This window comes from Hyperolius riggenbachi, chromosome 3 (assembly GCF_040937935.1).
Source record: "Hyperolius riggenbachi isolate aHypRig1 chromosome 3, aHypRig1.pri, whole genome shotgun sequence".
NCBI lineage: Eukaryota > Metazoa > Chordata > Amphibia > Anura > Hyperoliidae > Hyperolius > Hyperolius riggenbachi.
In genome coordinates, this window is record NC_090648.1 from 7,227,681 (window position 1) to 7,247,267 (window position 19,587).

A 19,587-nucleotide genomic window follows, 5' to 3' on the forward strand; every position below is an offset into this window, starting at 1 on the left:
GGATCTTAAGCGTTAACCACAATTTCTTTGCTTGTACTACAATTCCTTTGCCTGTACCCGAACTGTCCTGTAATATAAACAACCTCCACATAGGGTAATACTGCTTCGACTGAATCACAAGATAAAACGACCAGCGCCCTCCGTGCATAAGTGAGTTCACGCGGTGTCACCACACTGTATACTGCAGAACGGCGAAAATCGGCTTGCGAGGATCGGGAAGACCTTCTGCATCAGTGATGATATCCTACAAATCCTACTAATCCTACTAATATAATAAATGGGAAAGTTCAGGTGTTTGGATGTTTGTAAGGGCCTGTACACACTGAAAAACATAAGCGTTTTTAAAATTGCAAGTGCATGTAGTTTTAAAAACACATGCGCTTTTGCCTGTGTTTTTGATGTGTTTGCATTTTTCTTGTAATTGCTGATTGGCTAAAGAATCCTTTGGTTTTTTTTCTATAATTTACATTTCAACAGGAATCAGGAAATTGCAGTCTTCTGGGATACTGACTTCTGAAAAACGCAAGCAAAAACGCAAGCGTGCGTTTTTTAATGCGTTTTTCAAGCGCTGTGCTTAAAAAAGCACAGCAGGCACTGCGATTGCGTTTTTCTAAAAACGCATCGCACCAGTGTGTACAAGTCGTCACGATTTTCATTATTTTTCAAAAGACCTTGCGATTTTAAAAACGCAAGTGTTTTCTAAAAACGCAGGCCCTTACTCGATCACGCAAAAATGGCTGAACAGATTTGAATGAAATTTGGCACACACATAGTACATTACCTGGAATAAAGTATAGGATACTTTTTATTCCCATAACCAAAAAGGGGGCGGAGACAAATACAAATTTCCTTGGTAAAGTTTAAAGAGAGTCTGAAGCCATAATTAAAATGGCTTTTTTGCTTATATATAGCAGGGGCATGTGTGTCCCTGCTAAAACGCCGCTATCCCGCGGCTAAACGAGGGTCCTTTCCCCTCCAAATCCCCCCTGTGCTGCCCGGGGAGCGCTTCCGTGTGAGGCAGGACTATGAGCTGCAGCCCTGCCCCACACGCGTCTGTCAGCGGCGGATCTCCGCCTCTCCCCGGCCCCTCTCAGTCTTCCTTCACTGAGAGGGGCGGGGGAGAGGCGGAGATCAGCCGCTGATAGACGCGTGTGAGGCAGGGCTGCAGCTCATAGCCCCGCCTCACACGGAAGCGCTCCCCAGGCAGCACAGGGGGGATTTGGAGGGGAAAGGACCCTCGTTTAGCCGCGGGATAGCGGCGTTTTAGCAGGGACACACATGCCCCTGCTATATGTAAGCAAAAAAGCCATTTTTATTATGGCTTCAGACTCTCTTTAAACGGCAGCCATTCTTACACTGTTAATGGTAGGATCTCAAATTTTGCATAGTTGGTCACTGGGTCACTGGGATTAATATTCAGAAAAATGGGTGGAGTCTACAAAAGCCAATTAAAATTCACCTATTGATTTTCAAGGGGTATATTTAATTGCTGCTATTCTTGCACTGTTAATGGCACAAGCCTCAAACCTGGTACAGTTGATCATTTGATGACTGGGGTTAACATTTAGAAAAGGGGTGGAGCCACAGCCAATCAGATTTGTTCCATTTCAATGCAAATTATTGATGCAAAAGACCGCAAAGCTCACAAACTTGGTCACTGAGTAATTTAGTAATTGTGTGTTATGGATAGAAAAAGTGGGCGCAGCCACCACCAGCCAAATACATATCCAGGCAATGCCGGGCCATCAGTGGGCGGAGACAAATACAAATTTTACTGGGAAAATGTAAACTGCAGCCTTTCTTACACTGTTAATGGTAGGGTTCTCAAACTTTGCAAAGTTGGTCACTGGGTGACTGGGATAAATATTCAGAAAAGTGGGTGGAGCGTACAAAAGCAAATCAAAATTCACCTACTGATTTTCAAGGGGAATCCTACTAATATTATAAACTAGCTGGAGGCCCGGCGTTGCCCGGGTATGTATTTGGCTGGTGTTGGCCCCGCCTCCTTTTCCTAACCCTAACACACAATTACTTAATTACTTAATGACCAAGTTTGTGAGCTTTGCGGTGTTTAGCATCAATAATTTGCATCGAAATAAAATAAATCTGATTGGCTGTAGCTCTACCCCTTTTCTGAATTTGAACCCAAATCACCCAATGGCCAAGTGTACCAGGTACAGGTGATTAACAGTGCAAGAGGCTTGTGCCATTAACAGTGCAAGAATGGCAGCAATTAAATATTCCCCTTAAAAATCAATAGGTGGATTTTGATTGGATTTTATAGGCTCCACCCACTTTTCTGAATACTAATCCCAGTCACCCAGTGACCAACTGTGCAAAGTTTGAGAACCCTGCCATTAACAGTGTAAGAATGGCTGCAGTTTACATTTTCCCAATGAAATTTGTATTTTTCTCCACCCACTGATTTCCTGACATTGTTCGGGTATGTATTTGGTTGGATTTGGCTCCGCCTACTTTTTCTAACCCTAACACACAATTACTCAATTACCAAGTTTGTGCACTTTGTGGTCTTTGGCATCAATAATTTGCATTGAGACTAAACAAATCTGATTGGCTATTTGTGGCTCCACCCCTTTGTCTAAATATGAACCCCAGTCACCCAATGACCAAGTGTACCAGGTTTAAGGCTTGTGCCATTAACAGTGCAATAATGGCAGCAATTACATTTTCCCCTTGAAAATCAATAGGTACATTTTGATTAGCTTTTGTAGGCTCCACCCACTTTTCTGAATATTAATCCCAGTCACCCAGTGACCAACTGTGCAAAGTTTGAGAAACCTGCCATTAACAGTGTAAGAATGGCTGCAGTTTACATTTTCCCAGTAAAATTTTTATTTGTCTCCGCCCACTTATGACCCGGCGTTGCCCGCTTATGTATTTGGCTGGTTGTAACAATCGGTGTCAGCACACAGAGAGAATCTGATTATTGGTGATCTGCAGTATCACAAGAATACAGATGTCACCTGATTATTGATGATCTGCAGAATCCCCGATAATCTAAGTATAACTAACCTCTGGACACCTATATAGTGTGAGTGTTTGGTGCAACAGTTATGACTTTGAGTAAGACCACATGAGGAGCAGGTGGTCTTTGGCAGTATGGGCGATACCGCCTTTCGGGAAGTACAAAAACCGTCCAACAGCCTGAGGCCTCCAAAGGGGTGGAGTCCCAGGCTGAAGGTAGGAAGAACCTGTGAGTGAGTGACACCTGAAAGGTGGATGTCACTAGCAGGTCTGGAGACTATCTCTAGGGAGAGAGATAGCTCTCTAGGTCGGGCAAGCCAGGTCCGCAACACACAGACAGACAAGGTACATAGACAGAAGGCTGATTTGGTATCCAAAGGCAGGCAGGGTTGGCAACAGATAATCAGATATGCGTAGGTACCGAATCAGAAAGCAGAGGGATAGTCAGGAATGCAATAGGTCATAACAGATATCAACAATGCCTAGTCTTGGGTATGAGGTCCGTGGTCTCTACACCCTGGAACTAGTCTGGAGTATAATATGATGGTACAGAGTATTCCTAGACTTGGGTGTGAGGTCCGTGGTCTCGACACCCTGGAACTAGCCTGGAGTATAACAGAATGATAACACAAAGTCTCTAATCTTGGGTGTGAGGTCCGTGGTCTCAACACCCTGGAACTAGTCTGAAGTATAACAGAATGATAACACAAAGTCTCTAATCTTGGGTGTGAGGTCCGTGGTCTCAACACCCTGGAACTAGACTGAAGTATAACACAATAATACACAGAATTAATCTGGCTCAGTGTGAATTCCCAGGTCCTCCTGGTTCTAACACACTGTAGGATCTGACTAAGGTCTGAGTGCTTCCACGTAGTGTTCGCAACGGCAGACAACTTGAGACTGACCAGTAGTGACTATATATAGAGCAGCGCTCTCCAGCGCCACCCATCAGCGATCAACCAATAGCCACTTGCTTTGAGGTCAGCTGACCAACCTGGTCAGCTGATCCCCCCCTTGTTTGTCATAAAGGTTCTGCCTCTCAGCGCGCACGTATTCCTCAGCCTGTGTGAACTAACAGGCCCAGCCACACCAGACGCACGCTGCTGCGTGCAAACCGCCGCGCTGGATCAGCCGCCTTGCTGCCAGTACACGCGGCTTTTCCGCGTTTTATCACACTGGTGTTGGTTGTGCCCACTTTTCTAACCCTCAATTAATCAATTACTCAATCACCAAGTTGTGTGTGTTTGGCATCAATAATTTGCATTGTAATGAAACAAATCTAATTGGCTGTTTGTGGCTCCACCCCCCTTTCTCAAATTGAACTTCAGTCACCCAATGATCAACTGTACCAGGTTTGAGGCTTGTGCCATTTTCCCCTTGAAAATCAATAGGTGAATTATGATTGGCTTTTATAGACTCCACCCACTTTTCTGAATATTAATCCCAGTCACCCAGTAACCAACTGTGCAAAGTTTGAGAACCCTACCATTAACAGTGACAGAAGAGTGTCCGCACAATATCCTATAAATCAGGTTCCTTTATTATGGACGTATCCAAACAAGCTCACACATCATATAGCTGACATGTTTCGAACCAACAGGTTCTTACTCATAGCTAAAAGATCAATGACACTATACAACCATATATACCATCCTCCTGTGGAGAGGGGGGTGGGCCAAAAAGCAAACACTCCCCTTTAGACTCCACATCAACGAAGAGGTATTCACAATTCAAAAGAGATTAACATCTATTGTTCAGTACCTCTCTTTGAAATTACCTAATATATGGTATACCAACAATCTGACAAGTTTCTTTAAAAACATTGATATATAGAAAAATTGATAAAATAAATAAAATCAAACTTTGACAAACAGTATGAGAACAGCAAAATATAGTAAGCAGCTACATATTAAGTTATCAGTGCTAAATCCCATCGGGAGTTCAAACCTTTGGGGGTTCTCCTACCCAGTCTAAAGATTCATAGGGCCTCACGACTAGCGAGTCGCTTAGACAAGTCCCCACCCCTCTGGGCTGGGAAGACCCTCTCCAAACCATGAAAGCGGAGAGAGGACATGTCGCCACCGTGAACGAGGCGAAAATGCTTCGCCACATTCGAAATATTCGTGCTGAGCCAGCCCGGGCCGCAGTAATGTTCCCCAATTTTGGCGCGTAAAGGTCTTGTGATGCACCCCACATACTGCAGGGAACATTCGGTGCATGTGCTAAGATATATCACATTTTGCGTACCACAATTTACAAACTTTTTAATGGGGAACCTGCGCCCGTTCGAGGTAGACGTGACCTCCCGTGTTTGCATATGTATATCACAGTAGCGACATGTCTTAACGCCACATCTATATGAACGAGACAAGCTAAGCCATGTTGAAGATCTAGACTTAGACTCAAACAAACTGGGTGAGAGGGTTTGGGCCAGAGTGGGAGCTCGTCTACTAGCAAGCGTACTCCCTGTTGTAGGATATCCCGTAAATCTTCATCTCCTTTCAAAACAGGAAGATACCTTTTTAAAATAGACACACTCTTATTAAACTCCACACTGTAGGTTGTAACAAAGGTGGGCCTAGAATCTTTGGTATTTCCCCCACCAATTGTTGTCAGTAAGTGGTCCCTACTTTTTCTACTGGCCCTAGTTTTTCCCCTTTTGATCATCCAGTCGGGATAGCCGCTTTCTCGTAACCTATCCTCTACCTTCTCAAATTCCTCTCCAAGCCACCTCTCATCCGAGCAATTACAGCACGCTCTGATAAACTCGCCAACAGGAAGCGCACAAATAGTGTGCTTCGGATGGCAACTCATGGCTCGGAGAGTAGTGTTACCACTGCAAGGTTTTCGAAAAGTTCTGGTATGTACCTTCCCCTGGATTGGATCTCCCACCAAAGTGACATCCAAATAATCAATTGAGTTAACCCTCCAATTAGAGGTGAACTGTAGATTAAAAGAATTTATGTTTAGGTCACTCAAAAAGGCAGGAATATCCTCCGGAGCTCCTACCCAGACCAAGAGCAGGTCGTCGATGTACGGGAGGTACCACGCAACACTTCCCAGACGGCGACCCCCACCCCCAAACATGTGGCACTCCTCCCACCACCCCATATAGAGGTTGGCCAAAAATGGAGAAAACTTGGCCCCCATGGAGGCGCCCAGTGGCGTAGCTAAGGAGCTGTGGGCCCCGATGCAAGTTTTACAATGGAGCCCCCCCAAGCACTCTATACATAAAAATTGATACAGCGCACCAAAACCTGCCAATGGCAACTACAGTGTCAGAGGTGCAAGAAGGGGATGGGAAATAGCTTGTTGATGATTATCAATATTCAAAGTATCTATAGAAGTGATTATTATGAGCACAGGTTCAATAGAGAGCTAATACTGTACTTGAGCGAGGGCCCCTCGGGGCCCCTCTGGCCCAAGGGCCCCGGTGCGGTCGCAACCTCTGCAACCCCTATTGCTATGCCCCTGGAGGCGCCACACCTCTGGAGGTAAAAGCTGCCGTCAAACATAAAGTAATTGCTACCATTAACAGTGTAAGAATGGCTGCAGTTTACATTTTCCCAGTGAAATGTGTATTTGTCTCCGCCCCCTTTTTGGTTATGGGAATAAAAAGTATCCTATACTTTATTCCAGGTAATGTACTATGTGTGTGCCAAATTTCATTCAAATCCGTTCAGCCATTTTTGTGTGATCGAGTAACAAACATCCAAACATCCGAACTTTCCCCTTTTATTATATTAGTAAGATTTTGCTGGGAGCGGAGGAATCCACAGTGACAATCACTGCACACTACGTCACAGCATGTCACAGACTGAGAGGAGGAATCCACAGTGACAATCACTGCACACTACATCACAGCATGTCACAGACTGAGAGGAGGAATCCACAGTGACAATCACTGCACACTACATCACAGCATGCCACAGACTGAGAGGAGGAATCCACAGTGACAATCACTGCACACTACATCACAGCATGCCACAGACTGAGAGGAGGAATCCACAGTGACAATCGCTGCACACTACATCACAGCATGCCACAGACTGAGAGGAGGAATCCACAGTGACAATCGCTGCACACTACATCACAGCATGCCACAGACTGAGAGGAGGAATCCACAGTGACAATCACTGCACACTATGTCACAGCATGCCACAGACTGAGAGGAGGAATCCACAGTGACAATTGCTGCACACTATGTCACAGCATGCCACAGACTGAGAGGGGGAATCCACAGTGACAATCACTGCACACTACATCACAGCATGCCACAGACGGAGAGGAGGAATCCACAGTGACAATCACTGCACAGTACATCACAGCATGCCACAGACTGAGAGGAGGAATCTACAGTGACAATCGCTGCACACTACGTCACAGCATGCCACAGACTGAGAGGAGGAATCCACAGATACAATCGCTGCACACTACATCACAGCATTCCACAGACTGAGAGGAGGAATCCACAGTGACAATCACTGCACACTATGTCACAGCATGCCACAGACTGAGAGGGGGAATCCACAGTGACAATCGCTGCACACTACATCACAGCATGCCACAGACTGAGAGGAGGAATCCACAGTGACAATCACTGCACACTACATCACAGCATGCCACAGACAGTGGAGGAATCCACAGTGACAATCACTGCACACTATGTCACAGCATGCCACAGACTGAGAGGAGGAATCCACAGTGACAATCACTGCACACTATGTCACAGCATGCCACAGACTGAGAGGGGGAATCCACAGTGACAATCGCTGCACACTACATCACAGCATGCCACAGACTGAGAGGAGGAATCCACAGATACAATCGCTGCACATTACGTCACAGCATGCCACAGACTGAGAGGGGGAATCCACAGTGACAATCACTGCACACTACATCACAGCATGCCACAGACTGAGAGGAGGAATCCACGGTGACAATCGCTGCACACTACATCACAGCATGCCACAGACTGAGAGGAGAAATCCACAGTGACAATCACTGCACACTATGTCACAGCATGCTACAGACTGAGAGGGGGAATCCACAGTGCCAATCACTGCACTCTACATCACAGCATGCCACAGACTGAGAGGAATCCACAGAGACAATCACTGCACAATACGTCACAGCATGCCACAGACTGAGAGGAGGAATCCACAGATACAATCACTGCACACTACATCACAGCATGCCACAGACTGAGAGGAGGAATCCACAGTGCCAATCACTGCACACTACATCACAGCATGCCACAGACTGAGAGGAGGAATCCACAGATACAATCGCTGCACACTACATCACAGCATGCCACAGACTGAGAGGAGGAATCCACAGTGACAATCACTGCACACCATGTCACAGCATGCCACAGACTGAGAGGAGGAATCCACAGTGACAATCACTGCACACTATGTCACAGCATGCCACAGACTGAGAGGAGGAATCCACAGTGACAATCACCGCACACTATGTCACAGCATGCCACAGACTGAGAGGAGGAATCCACAGATACAATCGCTGCACACTATGTCACAGCATGCCACAGACTGAGAGGAGGAACCACAGTGACAATCACTGCACACTACATCACAGCATGCCACAGACTGTGGAGGAGAAATCCACAGTGACAATCACTGCACACTATGTCACAGCACGCCACAGACTGAGAGGAGGAACCACAGTGACAATCACTGCACACTACATCACAGCATGCCACAGACTGAGAGGAGGAATTCACAGTGACAATCACTGCACACTACATCACAGCATGCCACAGACTGAGAGGAGGAGTCCACAGATACAATCGCTGCACACTATGTCACAGCATGCCACAGACTGAGAGGAGGAATCCACAGTGACAATCACTGCACACTACATCACAGCATGCCACAGACTGAAAGGATAGCATAGAGGAACTGTAAACCTAAAAATGTCCAAGGACTGCTTAGCCATGTACCCCTATCCCACCCCCTTCCATGTCCCCCATTCCCCCTGCTTTGGCAATGCCTGTATGAACCTTGCTCATGCCGATAAAGCTATATTTGATTTGACATACACACCTCGTGTTGTAGCAGCTGTATAGAGCAGTGCCTCCTCCCCCTCCATGTGACGCGCTGCTGTCCCCGCCTCTGGATTATACGTCACACAGCATGCTGATGAGACTCTTCCTGCTTGTGCTACATTGTGCAGTGTGCAGAGGAACGCCCAGAGGCTGCTCTCAGTGCACAGCCTGCTTTCACTTTCATCCCATATAAGATATAACAGCTGCGGCAAACCCAGGATTTTCAAAGGGGGGATTCCTGAGAGGTCTCCCTCAGCCACGCACAGTACAGTATAATAACATGGTAGGACATCATGCTGGGTGCATGTAATGCAATTTCCCGTCTGACTGACAGACAACGGGATCAATCAGGAGCAGTTTGGCTACAGATAACAATGAGGACAGCCGACGCTGGTAATAAAGGGAAAACTGAAGCATTCACACTGCAGGGCGCAGAGCTGTGCTTATACCTGACTCTGTTAAGTTCCCCAGAGCTGCTCCATGCTCTGTACACATGCTGCTGCTCCATGCTCTGTACACACGCTGCTGCTCCTTGATCTGCACACACCCTGCTGCTCCATGCTCTGTACACACGCTGCTGCTCCATGCTCTATAAACACGCTGCTGCTCCATGATCTGCACAAACCCTGCTGCTCCATGCTCTGTACACACCCTGCTGCTCCATGCTCTGTACACACACTGCTGCTCCATGCTCTGTACACACACTGCTACTCCATGCTCTGTACACACACTGCTACTCCATGCTCTGTACACACGCTGCTGCTCCATGCTCTGTACACACGCTGCTGCTCCATGCTCTGTACACACACTGCTGCTCCATGCTCTGTACACACACTGCTGCTCCATGCTCTGTACACACACTGCTGCTCCATGCTCTGTACACACACTGCTGCTCCATGCTCTGTATACACGCTGCTGCTCCATGCTCTATAAACACGCTGCTGCTCCATGATCTGCACACACCCTGCTGCTCCATGCTCTGTACACACGCTGCTGCTCCATGCTCTGTACACACGCTGCTGCTCCATGCTCTGTACACACGCTGCTGCTCCATGCTCTGTACACACGCTGCTGCTCCATGATCTGCACACACCCTGCTGCTCCATGCTCTGTACACACACTGCTACTCCATGCTCTGTACACACACTGCTACTCCATGCTCTGTACACACTACTGCTCCATGCTCTGTACACATGCTGCTGCTCCATGCTCTGTACACATGCTGCTGCTCCATGCTCTGTACACACACTGCTACTCCATGCTCTGTACACACTACTGCTCCATGCTCTGTACACACGCTGCTGCTCCATGCTCTGTACACAAGCTGCTGCTCCATGCTCTATAAACACGCTGCTGCTCCATGATCTGTACACACACTGCTGCTCCATGCTCTGTACACACACTGCTGCTCCATGCTCTGTACACACACTGCTACTCCATGCTCTTTCTGTACACACACTGCTACTCCATGCTCTGTACGCACACTGCTGCTCCATGCTCTGTACACACACTGCTACTCCATGCTCTGTACACACACTGCTGCTCCATGCTCTGTACACACACTGCTACTCCATGCTCTGTACACACACTGCTACTCCATGCTCTGTACACTCACTGCTGCTCCATGCTCTATACACACACTGCTACTCCATGCTCTGTACACACACTGCTGCTCCATGCTCTGTACACATGCTGCTGCTCCATGCTCTGTACACACGCTGCTGCTCCATGCTCTGTCTGTACACACACTGCTGCTCCATGCTCTGTACACATGCTGCTGCTCCATGCTCTGTACACACACTGCTGCTCCATGCTCTGTACACACGCTGCTGCTCCATGCTCTATACACATGCTGCTGCTCCATGCTCTGTACACATGCTGCTGCTCCATGCTCTGTACACATGCTGCTGCTCCATGCTCTGTCTGTACACACACTGCTGCTCCATGCTCTGTACACATGCTGCTGCTCCATGCTCTGTACACACACTGCTGCTCCATGCTCTGTACACACGCTGCTGCTCCATGCTCTATACACATGCTGCTGCTCCATGCTCTGTACACATGCTGCTGCTCCATGATCTGTACACATGCTGCTGCTCCATGCTCTGTACACACACTGCTGCTCCATGATCTGTACACACACTGCTGCTCCATGCTCTGTACACTCACTGCTGCTCCATGCTCTATACACACACTGCTGCTCCATGCTCTATACACACACTGCTGCTCCATGCTCTGTACACATGCTGCTGCTCTATGCTCTGTACATGCACTGCTGCTCCATGCTCTGTACACACGCTGCTGCACCATGCTCTGTACACAAGCTGCTGCTCCATGCTCTGTACACACACTGCTGCTCCATGCTCTGTACACACGCTGCAGCTTCATGCTCTGTACACACGCTGCTGCTCCATGATCTGCACACACCCTGCTGCTCCATGGTCTTTACACGCTGCTGCTCCATGCTCTGTACACACGCTGCCTCTCCATGCTCTGCACACACGCTGCTGCAACATGATCTGCACACGCTGCTGCTCCATGCTCTGTACACACACTGCTACTCCATGCTCTTTCTGTACACACACTGCTACTCCATGCTCTGTACACACACTGCTGCTCCATGCTCTGTACACACACTGCTACTCCATGCTCTGTACACACACTGCTGCTCCATGCTCTGTACACACACTGCTACTCCATGCTCTGTACACACACTGCTACTCCATGCTCTGTACACTCACTGCTGCTCCATGCTCTATACACACACTGCTACTCCATGCTCTGTACACACACTGCTGCTCCATGCTCTGTACACATGCTGCTGCTCCATGCTCTGTACACACGCTGCTGCTCCATGCTCTGTCTGTACACACACTGCTGCTCCATGCTCTGTACACATGCTGCTGCTCCATGCTCTGTACACACACTGCTGCTCCATGCTCTGTACACACGCTGCTGCTCCATGCTCTATACACATGCTGCTGCTCCATGCTCTGTACACATGCTGCTGCTCCATGCTCTGTACACATGCTGCTGCTCCATGCTCTGTCTGTACACACACTGCTGCTCCATGCTCTGTACACATGCTGCTGCTCCATGCTCTGTACACACACTGCTGCTCCATGCTCTGTACACACGCTGCTGCTCCATGCTCTATACACATGCTGCTGCTCCATGCTCTGTACACATGCTGCTGCTCCATGATCTGTACACATGCTGCTGCTCCATGCTCTGTACACACACTGCTGCTCCATGATCTGTACACACACTGCTGCTCCATGCTCTGTACACTCACTGCTGCTCCATGCTCTATACACACACTGCTGCTCCATGCTCTATACACACACTGCTGCTCCATGCTCTGTACACATGCTGCTGCTCTATGCTCTGTACATGCACTGCTGCTCCATGCTCTGTACACACGCTGCTGCACCATGCTCTGTACACAAGCTGCTACTCCATGCTCTGTACACACACTGCTGCTCCATGCTCTGTACACATGCTGCTGCTCCATGCTCTGTACACACGCTGCTGCTCCATGCTCTGTCTGTACACACACTGCTGCTCCATGCTCTGTACACATGCTGCTGCTCCATGCTCTGTACACACACTGCTGCTCCATGCTCTGTACACACGCTGCTGCTCCATGCTCTATACACATGCTGCTGCTCCATGCTCTGTACACATGCTGCTGCTCCATGCTCTGTACACATGCTGCTGCTCCATGCTCTGTCTGTACACACACTGCTGCTCCATGCTCTGTACACATGCTGCTGCTCCATGCTCTGTACACACACTGCTGCTCCATGCTCTGTACACACGCTGCTGCTCCATGCTCTATACACATGCTGCTGCTCCATGCTCTGTACACATGCTGCTGCTCCATGATCTGTACACATGCTGCTGCTCCATGCTCTGTACACACACTGCTGCTCCATGATCTGTACACACACTGCTGCTCCATGCTCTGTACACTCACTGCTGCTCCATGCTCTATACACACACTGCTGCTCCATGCTCTATACACACACTGCTGCTCCATGCTCTGTACACATGCTGCTGCTCTATGCTCTGTACATGCACTGCTGCTCCATGCTCTGTACACACGCTGCTGCACCATGCTCTGTACACAAGCTGCTGCTCCATGCTCTGTACACACACTGCTGCTCCATGCTCTGTACACACGCTGCAGCTTCATGCTCTGTACACACGCTGCTGCTCCATGATCTGCACACACCCTGCTGCTCCATGGTCTTTACACGCTGCTGCTCCATGCTCTGTACACACGCTGCCTCTCCATGCTCTGCACACACGCTGCTGCAACATGATCTGCACACGCTGCTGCTCCATGCTCTGTACACACACTGCTATTCCATGCTCTGTACACATGCTGCTGCTCCATGCTCTGTACACACGCTGCTGCTCCATGCTCTGTATACACACTGCTACTCCATGCTCTGTACACATGCTGCTCCATGCTCTGTACACACACTGCTGCTCCATGCTCTGTACACATGCTGCTGCTCCATGCTCTGTACATACACTGCTGCTCCATGATCTGTACACACACTGCTGCTCCATGCTCTGCACACACTACTGCTCCATGCTCTGTACACACGCTGCTGCTTCATGCTCTGTACACACACTGCTGCTCCATGCTCTGTACACACGCTGCTGCTCCATGCTCTGTACACATACTGCTGCAACATGATCTGCACACGCTGCAGCTCCATGATCTGCACACACCCAGCTGCTCCATGCTCTGTACACGCTGCTGCTCCATGCTCTGTACACACACTGCTGCTCCACGCTCTGTACACGCTGCTGCTCCATGCTCTGTACACACGCTGCCTCTCCATGCTCTGCCCCCAACGCTGCTGCAACATGATCTGCACACGCTGCTGCTTCATGCTCTGTACACACACTGCTACTCCATGCTCTGTACACACGCTGCTGCTCCATGCTCTGTACACACGCTGCTGCTCCATGCTCTGTACACATGCTGTTGCTCCATGCTCTGTACACACGCTGCTGCTCCATGCTCTGTACACACACAGCTGCTCCATGCTCTGTACGCACACCGCTGCTCCATGCTCTGTACACACGCTGCTGCTCTATGCTCTACACACGCTGCTGCTCTATGCTCTGTACACACTGCTGCTCCATGCTCTGTACACACACTCCTGCTCCATGCTCTGTACACACACTGCTGCTCCATGCTCTTTACACACGCTGCTGCTCCATGCTGTGTACACACACTGCTGCTCCATGCTCTGTACACACGCTGCTGCTCCATGCTCTGTACACACGCTGCTGCTCCATGCTCTGTACACAAGCTGCTGCAACATGATCTGCACACGCTGCAGCTCCATGATCTGCACACACCCAGCTGCTCCATGCTCTGTACATGCTGCTGCTCCATGCTCTGTACACACACTGCTGCTCCACGCTCTGTACACACTGCTGCTCCATGCTCTGTACACACGCTGCTGCTCTATTCTCTGTACACACGCTACTGCTCCATGCTCTGTACACACGCTACTGCTCCATGCTCTGTACACATGCTGCTGCTCCATGCTCTGTACACATGCTGCTGCTCCATGTACTGTACACATGCTGCTGCTCCATGCTCTGTACACACACTGCTACTCCATGCTCTGCACACACACTACTGCTCCATGCTCTGTACACATGCTGCTGCTCCATGCTCTGCACACATGCTGCTGCTCCATGCTCTGTACACACACTGCTGCTCCATGCTCTGTACACACACTGCTACTCCATGCTCTGTACACACACTGCTGCTCCATGCTCTGTACACACACTGCTACTCCATTCTCTGTCTGCACACACACTGCTGCTCCACGCTCTGTACACACGCTGCTGCTCCATGCTCTGTACACACGCTGCTGCTCTATGCTCTACACACACTGCTACTCCATGCTCTGTACACACACTGCTACTCCATGCTCTGTACACACGCTGCTGCTCCATGCTCTGTACACACACTGCTGCTCCATGCTCTGTACACAAGCTGCTGCTCCATGCTCTGTAAACACGCTGCTGCTCCATGCTCTGTACACACACTGCTGCTCCATGCTCTGTCTGTACACACACTGCTACTCCATGCTCTGTACACATGCTGCTGCTCCATGCTCTGTACACATGCTGCTGCTCCATGCTCTGTACACACACTGCTGCTCCATGCTCTGTACACACGCTGCTGCTCCATGCTCTGCACACACGCTGCTGCTCCATGCTCTGCACACACGCTGCTGCTCCATGCTCTGTACACATGCTGCTGCTCCATGCTCTGTACACATGCTGCTGCTCCATGCTCTGTACACACACTGCTGCTCCATGCTCTGTACACACGCTGCTGCTCCATGCTCTGTACACATGCTGCTGCTCCATGCTCTGTACACACTGCTGCTCCATGCTCTGTACACACACTGCTGCTCCATGCTCTGTACACACACTGCTACTCCATGCTCTGTACACATGCTGCTGCTCCATGCTCTGTACACACACTGCTACTCCATGCTCTGTACACATGCTGCTGCTCCATGCTCTGTACACACACTGCTGCTCCATGCTCTGTACACACGCTGCTGCTCCATGCTCTGTACACACACTGCTGCTCCATGCTCTGTACACATGCTGCTGCTTTATGCTCTGTACACACTGCTGCTCCATGCTCTGTACACACGCTGCTGCTCCATGCTCTGTACACATGCTGCTGCTCCATGCTCTGTACACATGCTGCTGCTCCATGCTCTGTACACACACAGCTGCTCCATGCTCTGTACGCACACCGCTGCTCCATGCTCTGTACACACGCTGCTGCTCTATGCTCTACACACGCTGCAGCTCCATGCTCTGTACACACACTGCTGCTCCATGCTCTGTACACACGCTGCCTCTCCATGCTCTGCACACACTCTGCTGCAACATGATCTGCACACGCTGCTGCTCCATGCTCTGTACACACACTGCTATTCCATGCTCTGTACACACGCTGCTGCTCCATGTTCTGTACACACGCTGCTGCTCCATGCTCTGTACATACACTGCTGCTCCATGATCTGTACACACACTGCTGCTCCATGCTCTGCACACACTACTGCTCCATGCTCTGTACACACGCTGCTGCTTCATGCTCTGTACACACACTGATGCTCCATGCTCTGTACACACGCTGCTGCTCCATGCTCTGTACACATACTGCTGCAACATGATCTGCACACGCTGCAGCTCCATGATCTGCACATACCCAGCTGCTCCATGCTCTGTACACGCTGCTGCTCCATGCTCTTTACACACACTGCTGCTCCACGCTCTGTACACGCTGCTGCTCCATGCTCTGTACACACGCTGCCTCTCCATGCTCTGCACACACGCTGCTGCAACATGATCTGCACACGCTGCTGCTCCATGCTCTTTACACACACTGCTACTCCATGCTCTGTACACACGCTGCTGCTCCATGCTCTGTACACATGCTGTTGCTCCATGCTCTGTACACACGCTGCTGCTCCATGCTCTGTACACACACAGCTGCTCCATGCTCTGTACGCACACCGCTGCTCCATGCTCTGTACACACGCTGCTGCTCTATGCTCTACACACGCTGCTGCTCCATGCTCTGTACACACACTGCTGCTCCATGCTCTGTACACACACTGCTGCTCCATGCTCTGTACACACGCTGCTGCTTCATGCTCTGTACACACGCTGCTGCTACATGCTCTGTACACACACTGCTGCTCCATGCTCTGTACACACGCTGCTGCTACATGCTCTGTAGACACACAGCTGCTCCATGCTCTGTACGCACACTGCTGCTCCATGCTCTGTATACATGCTGCTGCTCCATGCTCTGTACACACGCTGCTGCTCTATGCTCTGTACACACACTGCTGCTCCATGCTCTGTTTACACACTCCTGCTCCATGCTCTGTACACACACTGCTGCTCCATGCTCTGTACACACGCTGCTGCTCCATGCTCTGTACACACGCTGTTGCTCCATGCTCTACACACGCTGCTGCTCCATGCTCTGTACACACACTGCTGCTCCACGCTCTGTACACACGCTGCTGCTCCATGCTCTGTACACACGCTGCTGCTCCATGCTCTGTACACACTGCTGCTCCATGCTCTGTACACACACTGCTGCTCCATGCTCTGTACACACGCTGCTGCTTCATGCTCTGTACACACACTCCTGCTCCATGCTCTGTACACACGCTGCCTCTCCATGCTCTGTACACACGCTGCTGCTCCATGCTCTATACGCACACTGCTGCTCCATGCTCTGTACACCTAAAAAAAAAAGTCATTTTTAGGAGTAGGTGATTTTATTTATAGTTAAACATTTACAAAGTAGATTGAATGTTTTACTCTCTCTAATCAGTGGCAGCCAATTAAAGAGAAGCTGAAATGTTTAAAAAAGAAAAAAGAAGTTTGAATGACCTCCCTGCAGCCGTCCTGTCCCGCGCCGGTACACATTGATCCTCCGGTCCCCCGCCGCAGCTCAGTTCCCCTTTCTTCTGTCGCCGTCTACTGTGTCCGTGCAGCCATGGCCAAGTGTGCCCTCATTGGCGCTTGCTTCACCGGCAGCGTCCTGCATAGGCGATTTCTCATACTGCACCTGCGCAGGACGCGTGAACGAGGACGTACGTGTTCAGTGCCGCGCAGGCACAGTGGCCATCGACTTGCAAATTCACGGTAATGAAACTTAGCCATGGCTGGGGACCAGAGGATCTTTGAGTACCAGCACCGGACAGGACGGCTGCAGGGGGCTGGGAGAAGCCCCAGCTAAGTGAAACTTTTTTTTTTTTTTTACTTATTTCAGGTTTCCCTTAAGTGTCCCAGAGTTCGAAAATGGTCAGTAGTTCATGTATTGTATCTCTCTCTGCCCTCAGAAGTTGTATTCTGCCAGGATACCTTTTATGGCTGTAATTTGCTTATCACAGATGTTTACTATATTCCTGACAAGACAGAAGCTGTCACTTCCATGCCTAGAAATTAACTATTTCAGGCAGCAAAATAAAACATAAGTAATACAGTAAAACGTAAATCAGCCTGGTTAATATGTTTTGTACTGTGCATACACGTTTATCTCATTAATGGGTTGATTCATTAACCATTTCCCCTCCCCCGGGACGAGTAACTACGTCCCTGCAAACTGCCATAACTCTGTGCAGGGACGTAGGTACTATGTCCCTCCCGCCACGCCACCCCCCCCCCCCCCCCCGCTCGCCCACCCCGCGCTCGGTACCGCCGCTCATTACCGCCGATCGCCCGCCGCTAGATCAATGAATGGGAAAACAAATCCCATTCATTGATCTAATTCCCCGTGTGAATGGCTGCAGCCGTCTATACAGACGGCTCGGCCATTCATTCATTCTGTATGCGTAGTGCTTCCGTTTCCGTACTAACAGTACGGAGCTGAAGTCACTACTGAGGACATCTTGTGGCCAAATTGTAATATTACATCCCCCCTTTTTTTTCAGTTTATTATCCCTAGTTACCTTTTTTATTATTATTATTACCCCTGACCTCCCACACTCCCCTAAAGTTACCTTTTTTTTTTAATAAAAAAAAAAAATTACAAAATTAAAAAAAAATACATAAATAGTTACCTTAGGGACTGAACTTTTTTAATATGTATACAAAAACTGTATACTACAATTACTTTATAAATTATGGGCCTGTAATTGGGGATAGACGCAAAACTTAAAAAATGCACCTTTATTTCCAAATGAAATATTGGCGCCATACATTGTACTAGGGAAAAAGTTTAAACATTGCAATAAACGATACAAACGGGAAAATAAAATGTGTGGGTTTTAATTATGGTAGCATGTTTCATTTTGAAAATATAATGGCTGAAAACTGAGAAATAATGTTTTTTTTCAATTTTTTTCTTATTCTTCTTATTAAAACCGAGTTAGAAAAAAATACATTTTAGCAAAAAGTACCCCCCAAAGAAAGCCTATACAGTGGCAAAAAAACAAGATATAGATTGTTTCGCTGTAATAAGTAGTAATAAAGTTATAGGTGAATGAATGGAAGGAGCGCTGACGGGTGAAAACTGCTCTTGTTTTTTGAGCAGAAAAACCCTTTGAGGTGAAGAGGTTAAAGGAAATATCATGAGTGACCTCCTGTTACTTGCGCTATTTCCACAGCGTGCGTTATGTAATGCTGTGCATGCTATGGGTCCTGTTAGCCATGTAGCGCGCATATAAACAGGAGCGCATGCTATTCTGCAGGTAGTGCAGCATAGCGAACGCAATTACCTTAACCACTTGCCGACTGCCCACTACCTATGGACGGCAGCAAGGTGGCTCCCCCAGGACCGCGTAACGCTGATCGGTGGCGGTCCTGGGGGACTAATTAGCCGGGGCCCGGGGATCACGCGCAGGGATTCGCGTGCATCCGCCGGCATTAGGCTCCGCCCACCCATGATGTCAATCTGCCGCCCAATTAGCAGTGCCCGATCTCGCTGTTACTAATGTATAATACACTTT

The 19,587-nt window shown here is 49.1% G+C and overlaps 1 protein-coding gene across 1 annotated transcript in view; it reads right to left on the minus strand.

Moving 5' to 3' along the window:
- LOC137560838 (thialysine N-epsilon-acetyltransferase-like) overlaps positions 1-9,124 on the minus strand; it is a 68,197-nt gene extending 59,073 nt beyond the window's left edge. The window contains exon 1 of the mRNA XM_068271973.1: positions 9,051-9,124. Coding sequence (XP_068128074.1) covers positions 9,051-9,096 — 46 coding nt within the window. The 5' untranslated portion in view covers positions 9,097-9,124. The remainder of the gene's footprint in view (positions 1-9,050) is intronic.
- Between the last annotated feature and the right edge of the window lie 10,463 nt (positions 9,125-19,587).